The sequence below is a fragment of the Vanacampus margaritifer genome, chromosome 8, assembly GCF_051991255.1.
Source record: "Vanacampus margaritifer isolate UIUO_Vmar chromosome 8, RoL_Vmar_1.0, whole genome shotgun sequence".
Lineage (NCBI taxonomy): Eukaryota > Metazoa > Chordata > Actinopteri > Syngnathiformes > Syngnathidae > Vanacampus > Vanacampus margaritifer.
In genome coordinates this window covers 5,237,362-5,249,961 of record NC_135439.1, presented here as the reverse complement: position 1 = coordinate 5,249,961, position 12,600 = coordinate 5,237,362, and the positions used below count along the sequence as shown (strand labels likewise).

Genomic DNA, 12,600 nt, shown 5'->3' with positions numbered 1-12,600 from the left:
GAAGTTTGTCTTATCTCAAGGCACCACACAAACAAACAAGCAAACAAAAACAAAAAAAATCCGTTGGTACAAAATGTGTGTACCCGCTTAAGTAAACACGACCAGACTCCTCAGGTTAAGGTCAGACAAAAAAGTGTTTAACATCTCAAATCGTGTACAATCCGCAAAAAGTCCACTAAGACGACGCAGACCGACAGTTACACTGACGCCGCGTGGCTCGTCCTCGCCCGAGGACACGTAGGAGACAATATGGTGGCCCGCTGATTTAGCGTGACGCGGACTCACCAGGCAAGCCGTTGACCAGCGGTGGCCTCTCGTCATCGTCCTCCTCCTCGGGCACGGCGCTGTCCTTGCGGTCCATGTTGCTGACCGAGGTGGTGCGCTTGCGAGGGACGTCGCCACCAAAGTCCTCGTCGAACAGGACCTGGTCCACCAGGTCGGGCTGCACTAGGTTGGGCTCGGCGGGGGGCTTTGGGGTCCCGTAGAAGTTGCCTTAACAAGGAGAGAAAACAGAAAGATTTTGAATTGAAGTCGTAAGGACGCACAGGATATTAGTTTCATGGACCTTCAGATGGATTTTCAGATTATGAAAAAATGCTCAATGCTCAAATAGTTTTCAATCAAGTTATGGAGTTACCTTAATACTAGGGATGTAACGATATCCAAATGTCACATTCCAATATTATATCATTATATGTTAATTCACTATATGCTAATTATCACAATATTGTGGCTGTGTTGCTAGTATTTATTTTTTATTATTTTATTTTTTCAGGAAACACAAAAAATGTAACCCCAAAAAATAAAATTACATGGGCATTTTTTTAACTCATTCACTCTCAGCCATTTTCACTGAAGCCCCCCCCAGATTTTGAAAGGCCCACAGAATATTGTGTTCCGTTGCTGTAAAAACATGGAACCTACCATCAGGAAAAAAGTACATTTCTATCTGTTTCTGTTTTGCAGCAATTAGCATTAGAATATAGCTAAGTTTCATCATTATTCACAAAGGGGAAAAGAGCTTTTTGCAACATGGCTCTGGTTGATCTCTTATACTCTGCTGCCATCTGCTGGCCGTTTTTGTAATAACTACCTTTGCTCCAAGCATTCTCTTCAGTTCAGAGGCTGCATCAAAGCCTTCTGTATGCTCTAGCATTAAAAAAAACGACAACATAAAAACACGTATAAATACGTCTTTGGGAGCATGCTCATTTTTAAATATAATTAATTTATAAGTTTTTGTGTGCAAATGAGTTAAGAGTGTGACGATATATTAACCTCTGAATTTTCTGCTATATCCATGCCACTAAGTCAATATGGTCGCCGCCCTCCGCCATCTTGAATTACTTTGTAAACAATGCACAGCGTATGTTACGATTGGCTCAGCAGCGTAAATGATCATAGTCTATGTAGTTCATAATGCTGGATAGTAAAAATTTTTTATGGAGATGTGGTGCTTTAAATATCGTAACACGACGATGACAATATTGTGGCAATTTTCATATCGTGGTTATTGTTACATCCCTAACTTGATACAAAGACACACCAAGATTGTCAATTCCTCAGCACACGTCTTCCTAAACTGCTCCTCCTCATGACCACGGGGGCTTTTGTGACTGATGTAACATTAAAAATCACTCTTCTTGGAATTTGCCGGCGACTAATTACACTGTTCATTGAGTACGGCAATCTTCTCAGCTTGCCATTTTCCACCCCGTAATGAAGAAAAACCTTGTGTTACACATGATAAATATTTAGTCGGATAACAGAAGCGAGGGGGAGGATGCGGGGGTAATCTCAGTGCAGGAAAAAACGAGGATGCTTGGTTAAATGGCGTGCTGCTGGATGCGCTCACCTCCATTTATTTGCAGGTAATCCATTTGCAAGGTCGAGTATTTCCCTCCCATAAATGATGGCAGAATACGAGTCGGCCACGCTTTAATCACGATTTTTAATGAGATTAATTAAAGAACAGAGAGTGACACCACTGGGAAATGCAATTTAATTACCCTCTGTTGAAGAAAAAAAAAAAAATGCTTTTTTTTGATGCAGCTGCACACGAAAGCAGAATCGTTTCATGTACTTAACAAGGAACACGGCGCCGTCACGGGCCTTGAGCGTGCGCTGTTTATCACGTCTTCTTATAGCCGTGTGCGTGTACAGCTTGGCCTGACGTGCTTGAAACATGGCCGCTTGCATGTGTTCCATCTCCAAGCAGGATAATGAAGGAGGTGGATGGATGGCACCCGACACCCACATCCACAACAACATACAGCACGAGAGTAATCGCGACTCCCTTGCGGAGGTTACATTACAGTTTGCCAAAATTGAAATCCGCAAAATATAGATATACCCTTTTTAAATACGCTACTATAGTAATAATACAAACATATTTAAACACTTATTATATCGAGTGACAGCAAAACTATATAAAATATTTAATTCTGTACTAATCTCTTTATGTTTTTAATTACAATAAAAAATATATATTTTCCAAACTAACAAATTTATAATCTCACAATATACTGTAGATAATTAATTAAGGATAGAGCGATTATCGGTTGGGCCAATTATCGGCTCGGATATTCAGCATTTTAACGAATATCGGCAATTGGCCATTTTGAAGAATCATGCAACCAAAAATTGATCCATTAAAAAAAAAAAAAGTGTTCAGGGAAAAAAAAATCAGGGAACTAATTATTAAAATTTTTATAGATGCTTCTGACCCTGGGAACTCTCTGCACCTTCTGTCTTAGTTTGAAATTAAAACTAAGATAAGTACAATTTTAATACTTCAGATATTTTTGAAATTAAAAAGAAACTTTATTTACTGTCGCAAACAAGGAGCTGTTTACTTAAATTTTTGAAGACATGCTACTGCCCCTGGAAGATTCCTGAACTTTTTAGATTTGTAAAACAAAGATGTGTATTGATTAAGATTATTTTTTTTTACTCCAATAAACATATACAGTACTTTAAAATAAAATAAAATAAAAATAAAAAGAGATGGAGTTTGTATTTTTTTGATTTTTGATGCCAATATTTTCCCTTTAGTAAAAATTCATATCGGCGTCCTTGACTGCTAATAATCGGTATCGGTATCAGCCCTGAAAAATCGGTCTATCTCTATCATTAATCATGCCCAAAGATGTACATTCTAAAATTAACTTACAGAAATTACTTTCTGTAGGCATAAAAAGCAGGATTGAAGAGGATTGACCTTCGATAATTTTAAGCAAAAACTAGGATGGACTTCCTGTTTCCTTGTTTAGTCAAATTTACACAGTGTCCAACTACATGGAGTACGCTGATCTGTTGGATGAAAGTGAAATTACACCAAAAACAAACAGGAGCAAGAACAAAATAGTTATGAAGCGTGCAAAAATGTTTTACTAAAAATGCTTTGCTTAGATGCCCCATCTGCCATGGCAAAATTCCAGGGTCTGGTTTTCAGGTCGCCTATGACAAATTCTTGAGTATTACTCAAAGTTGGCCTTGAAGCCATATTTCCCAATAGTAAAACCTTAAAAGCACATCTGACGCTATTATGAAATATCAAACCACTGCACATAATGCACATGCCAGAATCTGCTACTGAATGGATGGTTGGATGGATGCAAAACGAGCCTCTCCGGTCGATCCGCCCGATGCTTACGAGGCGACGCGGTTGCCCGCATACATCAAAGACGGCTTAATTAGCGGGTGCGAAGATGGCGAGCAGAGATGGAGGAGGCCGCTGGCTAATTTGCCGGAACGCTGACATTCATCAGCCACGTTACCTGTTTGATTAATGAGCTGCAAGCAGGTTACACGCGGGTTACGTCAGATGTTTTCCATATGTGCCTGCAAGCGTCAAGACACTTCAATAACATCAATAAATAGTCCTCAAATACATGTCTTTTCATTTCAAACGGTTTGACATTCATAACATTCCTATTTATGTCAATGAATGAGTGAGACTTTGTCAAATAAGAAATAAAGTTGAAAAGTATGTGAGCTTGTTGACAGGGCTTATTTACAAAGACAGGGTGGACGATTTTGGCTAATTTTAGCATTTTGTGAACATGATGTAAATTATGGTTCAGTTGGCAAGCTAACTGCATACTGTTAAATATAGTTCAAATTTATGAAAAGTTATTATAGCAATCGATATTGGAAATTCTACCATGATAGAGTGAACGTGTTATGCTTGACAGCAACGAAATACACACAATTAAAGGTGGCAAATCCAGGTCCAGAAAGTAGAAACCCTGCCACAGTTTGGCTTTAACTCCAGGTGCTAGCTAGCTATCTAGCTCCATTGGTGTTTGTTTACCTGTTCGGGAGCTGGCATCAAGGGCCAAACTGTGGCATTTCGCCCCAGGTGCTAGCTAGCTAGCTCCATTGGTGCTCATTTACCTGCTAGGGAGCTAGCAAGCTAGCTAGCATCAGGGGCTAAAGCCAAACTGTGGCATTTCGCCCCAGGTGCTAGCTAGCGAGCTCCAGTGGTGCCCATTTACCTGCTAGGCTGCTAGCAAGCTAGCTAGCATCGAGGGCTAAAGCCAAACTGTGGCATTTTGCCTCAGGTGTGAAGGCATTTAAGGAATTTTGTCCTCTTTGCGTGTTCCAAAAATGAAGATAGGTTTAATGTAAGAAAAATACACCTTTTGCAAAAATGATTTAATAAAAAACAGAGAGTCTCTGGACAAATAACTGCCTCTAATTCATCACTTAAAGAACGTGGGATTTCAGAGCGTCAAATGTGCTCTTCTACGTGTACAATAGCTTCTTATAGTTAAAAAGACCTCCTCCTTTTCATTTATAGACTAAACATACTCTCTGGTACTTTTCCGTGAGCAGATGGCGTAAACAAGGTCAGGTGGATGTTTTTGAGACAGAATGTGTTATATAGTTGAAGGATTTTCCCATAGCAAAATCTCACAAACAAGTTGAACCAAATTTACGGTGGCCGTGACTGATGAAGAAAGTAAAGAGTGTGTGTGTGTATTATTTCAAAACAAATTTTGTTTTCAAGACCGAAATGTGTTTTCGCACAAAGCGCTGAGAAGGAACTTTTTTAGACTAAATAGTATGTCCCAGCTTAAGGCCAGACCATACGAGGTCGACATCATCTGCTCTGCTCAGGACACAAAACATTTCGACAAGGTTAATGTGAAGATTTAAAATGTTCATAATGTGTAACAGTAGTTGATATATGAAATTAGGTATTAAAAATGTTATAATATCTTTCAGGTGCTAGCTAGCTAGCTCCATTGGTCCTCATTTACCTGCTAGCTAGCTAGCTAGCATCAGGGGCTGAAGCCAAACTGTGGCAGAGTTTTGACTTTCTGGACCTGGATTTGCCACCTCTGCACACAAGAGGAAACTTATCAAGCATAAATGTTTACTCATTGAGGGATTTCTTAAAGGGGCAGTTACAGCATGATGATGTTGACCATCACAATGATTTGTTTTATCAAATAACTTGCTGTGGATGATAAAACCATGTACTCGTTTAGTGATACTAACCCATATTCATTATATTATTACTTTTTCTTGTTTTTTTTAAAGCCCAGTTTTCAAGTGAAGTTTGGCTCCACTCCCGGTCGTCATAGTAACGTTAGCTGCACTTGCCATTGGCTCAGCAGTATGCGGGCTGTGCCAAACAAACAATCTGAGAAAGATCCTCCTCACCTTGCCTCTAATCATGCCTTGCCGGGCACAATGACGGCTTTTAAGAGGGTTGGAGTGATTAATAAAAGAGCAGAGACGAGGGTATTTAAGAGAAATTATGCGTATGAACAGCGACTATAAAAGCGGAGGTAAAAAAGAAGAAGAAAAAAGACCGCTATACATGAGCCATTAACATAATGAGCATCCAGGCAAGTCACTTGAGACTATTAGCGAGACTATTACGGTTATTTCCGAGCCTCATTAGCCCGCTACCTTGCGCACAGTTCAGTCAGTGTGAAGTGACGGCAATTGGCCGGCTCTCCACCAACACGGGCAGCCGAAAACCACGCTGACCTGCGACAGAACCCGTCCGACCTTGTTTATTTTGCTCTTTTTTCCGGCGCACTCCAAGCCAAGCTCAACGGAGAAAGGAGAGAAAGAGGTGGAGAATGGAAATGGAGAGGCAGTTCCTTAATGCGATTACTTCCACTCCGCCTTGGAGTGCAAGAGAGCTCGACACTCGCAGCGCAAGCTTGTGCTGACTGGCTTTTAGTGGGAAGAAAAAAGCCAGGAAAGGAGATACTGTAAGTGTTCCGCAGAGATACGGAGAACACTGACACCTGCCCACTCGCACAATGTTTAGTGAAAAGAACACTATATATAGGCCAGGTGTTCCAACGTTCGGTATCAGGGATGGGCATTGGACGAGCTGCCAACACTCGGAGTGGCACTTGATTATTATTTTTTTATTTATTTATTTTATTATTATTAAAAAAAAATTGTTTTTAAATTATTTTTATTTTATTTAATTTTTTTTATGGATTAATTTTTTTTAAAATAAATGTGTACTGTAGCTGTGTAGCAATTAGATGACATTGCTCAAAAGTGACTCCAACCTCAAGACTAAGTCCATTTGAAGCGTTTGGTCAAGAAAATGGCATCTTTCAAATAAAATATATAATAATATAATTTAAACAAACATATCTGCCTCGATGCTAACAACCATGAAAGATTTCGACCTAAGTCGCCACTACAACACTGATCTCAAAAGAACACAAACAACATTTGAACCGATGACAGTTCGTTGGAAGTGATGAGGAGTTACAAACTTTACTGCCTTATACTGCTCCGTGTTAACACAGGCTCATGAGTTGAGCTTTCAATTTGGGGATTTTGAATGACATGCAGGACGAACGTATGGTCGTATAATATTAAAATCTTTGAATGAGTTGCAAAAAACGTGGACAAAATGAGTTCAAGTGGTTTTGGTGTGAATGGCAAATTTGTATCCATCTCAGGAGGTGGCCATTTTGCCACTTGCTGTCGACTGAAAATGACATCACAATGACATCCCGTAACGACCAATCCCGGCTCAGCTTGCGAACGTCACATGACAAAAATTCATTAAACAGGCGAGCTGTGATTGGTCGTTACCTTTCATCACGGTTTGAAAGCTTCTTCCTACACTCTAAAAATAGTTGGGTCAAAAATAACAAAACTATGGGTCAAAAATGGACCGATCCTCTACTTGGGTCAATTTGACCCAACTTTGAGTCAAGAAATGGGTCTTTCAGCGTAAAAAAAACCTCATAAATATTGCTCAGATCATTTACTTGGGTAATTTTGTATAAAACAATCCAAATTGACCCATACAGTAGATCAGTCCATTTTCCATCCATAATTGGGTTACTTTAGACCCAACTGTTTTTAGAGTGTACTCTCCATCGCTAGCCCACTTTTTTTGTTGGGTCAATATTTTGTCATGTTTGGGCTGGGAGGCCACTTGACACTTCCTGGGAGAAGATGGCAGACATTTTATCACAGACTGATGGAAGGAGCTGACGCAACAAGCCCACATCCAACAGCGCACCTTGCCGTTGGACACACACACATGCACACGCACGCGCACACAAACACACAAGGCTTCTCTCAGCCTTAAGGCGCTTTTCTGGCTGGAGAAGGATTTAGCTTTATCTTTTTAATTCTCCATCATATGGAGAAAAGCGGCGCTCAGATGCCGCCGCTGAAAGGGAAGGAGGCAGAGAGCGCCGTGCTCAGTCGGTCCATTCAGGTCGCTCGTGAATTGTCGGGGAAAAAAACCCCCCAACAAATCCTCGCCTTTATTTTGCCGGCCGTGCGGATTTGCGACCAGAGAGAATGCGCTTCGCTCGACGCGAGCAGGCAGATTATCATGTTATTGCTGTAATCATCGCGCGATGTAAGAGAAATCCCACGCTCCCGTTCCCTTTATGGGAGCAATACAACGGGCGACCGCACCATTTGGCGAGGCCTCAGAATGCAAGGAAAGCGCTCGTTGTCGGTGAGGTCGTCTGCTAGACTTCTAGTTTTGAGTGGTACTTTGATATGAAAAACAAACTGGTCTCTCTGTGGGGTCGTCATAACAAAGTGACAATAAATAGTCTATGTGATCAACAAAATGACTTAGGGTTCCTTTTTCTGGCTTTTGTGTGGCCAAGTTCCACAAAAAGGAAATCCAGAAGAGAAAGGACAGGGAGAGATGGTAGAAACTGACATTTTGTGAGTTGTTTGCTTTATAACCTAAAACCACAAACATTTAATTTTTTTTTTAGATATATAAAAAAAAAAAAATCATATTTGGTGACACATAGATTGAATTGCACACTGGAGTTTTTATTTATACCACGTTGACTTTGAGTGATTTTGATTTATTGATTGAAAAATGTTTGCACATTTATCTTGTAAAATTACAACTTTATTTCTGAGGTCCATTTTTCATAATATTACATTATTCTTGTGAATTATTTTTTTCTACAATACTTTACAGGTACCCCTTTAGTTTTTGTAACTTAAAAAAAAAATAAATAAATAAATAATTATTTAGAAAATAAAAGTTACAAAAACTAAATAATAATTTTAATATTAGTTTAAATAATATTTTAAATAATAAATAACAATAATAATAATAGTTATTATTATTATTATTATTATTATAAAATGAAAATATACAACTTAATTTGTACTTTTTTTTTTCTTACAATGAGTTCTTTGTGCGATTCCACTTACCATCATAGGTGCCGCTCTCCAAAAGAAGGCCGCTCTCCTCCAGGATCCGGAAGTCTCCCAGGCTGATGAAGTTGTAGTCCACGCCGGGCACCTCTCCCTCCCGAGGGAGCCTAGTAGTGCCTGTGCAAAGCAAAAACACACACACACACATAAAAAAAAAAAAAAAAAAAGATTCAATCACTCAAACTTGAAAACTGCTTAGCAACAAACTCTAAAAAAGCAGCACCGTGAGAGTGAACCAATCGTCGGCGGCAAATTTAATGCAAATCACGTAAATGAAGCTTTACGTGGGACCATTCATTCGCTCGCTCGGTGGATTCTCTTCAAGGTCGAACGAAGGACGAGAGGAAGCACAGGAGCGCGTGCACTCGTTGGTTCAGGTTATTATACATTCATCACACTGGATTTATGCTATGTGGCATTCAAATGGGACAATCAGAGCTTGTTGGAGGATCACACAAGAATATCACATACAATGCGACACAAAGAAAAAGCTATTACGCTAATTCCCAAATCTCCCTCAGTGATATATGACCTTTGTTCTGTGCAAACAAAATAATACGTATAGTGCCAACAGATGATCCTTCGAACACAATAACCTCTGACATCTGCTGAATAAGACATCAATTAAAGTGAATGGCCTTCTGGTAAGTCACATTTGAGCTCTGGTTTGTTAATATTGCCTGGCTAGCAGCTACGATAGCAGCCTCGCTGAAGAGTTGGAAACAGCGTTAACAAGGACCGAAATGAGCCACTTGATTTCCTGCTTTCACACTGTGACCGATCCGTGTTGCTGGCTGTTGATTTAATCATATGTTGTTTGCGGAATGGCTTCCTTGATATTTTTAACATGTGAAGCAATTAGCGGGCAAGCGGAGCCGATTGCAGCGGCCCAGTGTCTTAGTAACTCTTTGACTGCCAGACGTTTTCAGAAGCGGGATGCCGCCAGTGCCAGCCGATTTAAGCATTTTGACTGATCTTTCAAGGTCCACAGAAAATGTTGTGTTTGGACTATGGAAACACACATACTACCAAATGAAAGATTGAACTCTCATCTTTCGCATCATCTTGTTTCTACCTTATTCCGTTCTTCAGTAATCAACAATAGAAAATGGTTAGTTTCACCGAAATGCTCTGTTTTGAAACAAAAAACGGAGAAAACAAGCTTTTTGTGAAACAATGTTATTTCATGCACTCTAGTGAATTGTACACTTCTTTTTGTCCATGAATGATGCCAAAAACACCTAAATAGTGCTTTACTTCTGTAAAACACTACCACCAACAATGAAAAAGTGTTTTTAGATTGCAAAATACGTTTATTTCCATTCAACAGTGTAACAATTTGACAAAACAATTCCACAAACTATTTACAAATGTGTGCAACTGTGGTACTATTTACAATTATGTGAATGTTTCAAATACAGTTTTTCTTTTTGTAACACTGCCCTGCGTGCAAGGAGACGGAGCAGGATTTGCACAACAGATTCGTTTCACTGCGATGGCCCCTTTCGCGTGCAGACGTTGCACTTTCTTGACGGCCTTTTTTTCCGGGGAATAGCAAGTAGCAGACTGTACACACTCCTCCGATAAATATGCATTGGACTCGTTCATCGTCCGATTGAACGTCCGCCTGTGCAGAAGTGCTCGGTTGTGCTCCGCGTTTTCCGGTGTTAGCATCGCTAGCCGGTGAGGCTTTATGACGTGGTCATAGCCGCCGCGTCAACGCTTCCAACTTCGGCGTCAACCTCGGAGCCACCATCATCATCATCGTCGTCATCACTGTGCTCTTTAGCATTGGTCGATGAGCTGCTTGCAACCGGTCGCCATTGTTCGCTTCCTCAGCCATCTAGCTCCGCCTCACGTCTTCTACTGCCGCGTCAACGCTTCCAACCTCGGAGTCACCATCATCATCATCATCGATGATGATCGTCGTCGTCATCAATGTGCTCTTTAGCACTGGTCGATGCTTTTCATCTTTGAAAAAAATGCTCAAGCGTGAGCTGCTTGCAACCGGTCGCCATTTTCGCTTCCCATCCCCAGCCATTGTCCCCTCTAGCTCCGCCTCACGTCTTCTACTGACGCCTACCCAATCTTGTTAAAAGAGAGTCATCGCTGCCATCTAGGGGCCAAAAATAGTCATTAGGCTAACTAGATCTGCTTGAAACTTTCACCACAGCTCGCCAAGGCTTTCCTCCACCTGTTTCCCAAAAAAATAATAATAATTTGGAGAACGTCTTTTAACGTCCTTGGCGGCCCTCCGTAGGTTTTTACTAAACGTCATTTAACGTCCTTGGCAGTAAAAGAGTTAAGTAACTTTATGTCGCTATTCCCATTCTTTGTTTTGTTTTGATTTCCCCCTCTTATGTTCCCGCTCTAATTGGACGGTGAAAGCTTCTTGGCGCCCCAGCAGATGATTAAATGGCCCGTTTGATAGTGAGACAAACATCAGAGGAGCCGTCTTTGCAGAGCTCCTTGGTAACGCGCTTTTGCTGTTAGTCCAAGCGCTTGACACTTTCTCTTGTCGCGCGAGAATGCCAGCCTGCGCTGCTTCTCATTAGCGAGGGGTCTGACTCTCGGCTTTGCTCTCAAAAATGTCCCCCTGTAGCCCAATTACTTGAGCCGCCGTCACCGCATACCTGCCAACTGTCTCCCGCAACCATTATCCTGCCACGCCAGGGCATCGCTCTCCAGTGGGCGGCGACATAATGAGGCCTCGTTCCAGTTGGACGCTGCGGCAGAGTGAGAGCAGAGGATGTGCAGACACTTCGGATGTTGATGTTTTTGAAAGTGTCACAATGCAGAGTGCACGCGACACTTTTTTTTAGGGACGGGTGCATAATGATGAATATTGGGTGGTGACTGGAACCAAAAACTAACCAACGAACTAACTAACTAACTCATAAATTAACTACGAATGGACTAACAAACTAATCAACAAATCAAGTAGCGAGTGAATGAACTATTGAACTACCTATTAACTTATGACAAACTAACTCAATGAACAGGTCAACAAGATGACCAACAAAACAGCTAAAAAATAAAGGAAGTAACTAAGTAACTAAAAGTAAAAAAGCAAAAGTAACTTAGTAAGTCATTTAGAGTAACTTAGTAAAAGACTCTTAAAGTAACTTGACTTAAAGTTAACTTAAACTTAGTAAAAGTAACCAAGTAGACTGACTAACTGAACTAACAAAGTAATTCAATAAATAATTGATTAACGAAGAACTAAACAACTAAGTAGTTAGTTAATTGGCAAACCGCAAGCAAACAAGAAAAATTATAATAATGAACCAACTAACTACTGTAACTAACTAACACTTATGGACTAACAAAATAAGCAACAAATCAAGTAGCGAGTGAATGTACTGTAGAACTACTTACTAACTGTGTAACTAAGTGACAAACAACCAAAAACAAACTAACTCAATGAACTGTCTAAATAATGAACACATCAACTAAACTAAACAACCAAGTAAATCGTAAAAGTCATTTTAACCAAGCAAACAAACTAACCAACAAATCAATTAACAAAAGAATGAATGGACAAACCAACCAATGACTAACCAACTAACTTTTATTAATGAACTAACCAACTAACTTTTATTAATGAACCAACCAACCAACAAATTACCATTGATTTTGTGCTCATAGTCATTGGTTTTGTTCGGTATGCGTTAATTCTTGTACAAATCAATTAGTTAGCTTAGAAATTAAAGTACATGCATTATTTTTGATAATTATTATATTATTGTTATTGTATTATTTTAATTATCTATTATTATGTTTTTTTTTTAATCTTTGCCAGTGGGAAATAGTGGCAGGCATAACAACTAAACTGAACTGGTTGGCAAAAGGTACAAATAATCAAAGAAAATTTGTGACTAAACTGGCACAAGGTCATTT

General features: G+C 40.0%; 1 protein-coding gene across 3 annotated transcripts in view; it reads right to left on the bottom strand.

Moving 5' to 3' along the window:
* The window catches only part of magi3b (membrane associated guanylate kinase, WW and PDZ domain containing 3b), a 143,617-nt gene that overhangs the window by 34,676 nt on the left and 96,341 nt on the right, over window positions 1-12,600 (bottom strand). For all 3 annotated transcript variants that reach the window (XM_077572867.1, XM_077572868.1, XM_077572869.1), the window contains exons 3-4: window positions 8,698-8,817; window positions 286-492 (exon numbers count right to left, since the gene is read on the bottom strand). In XM_077572867.1, the coding sequence (XP_077428993.1) occupies window positions 286-492; window positions 8,698-8,817 (327 nt within the window). The remainder of the gene's footprint in view (window positions 1-285; window positions 493-8,697; window positions 8,818-12,600) is intronic.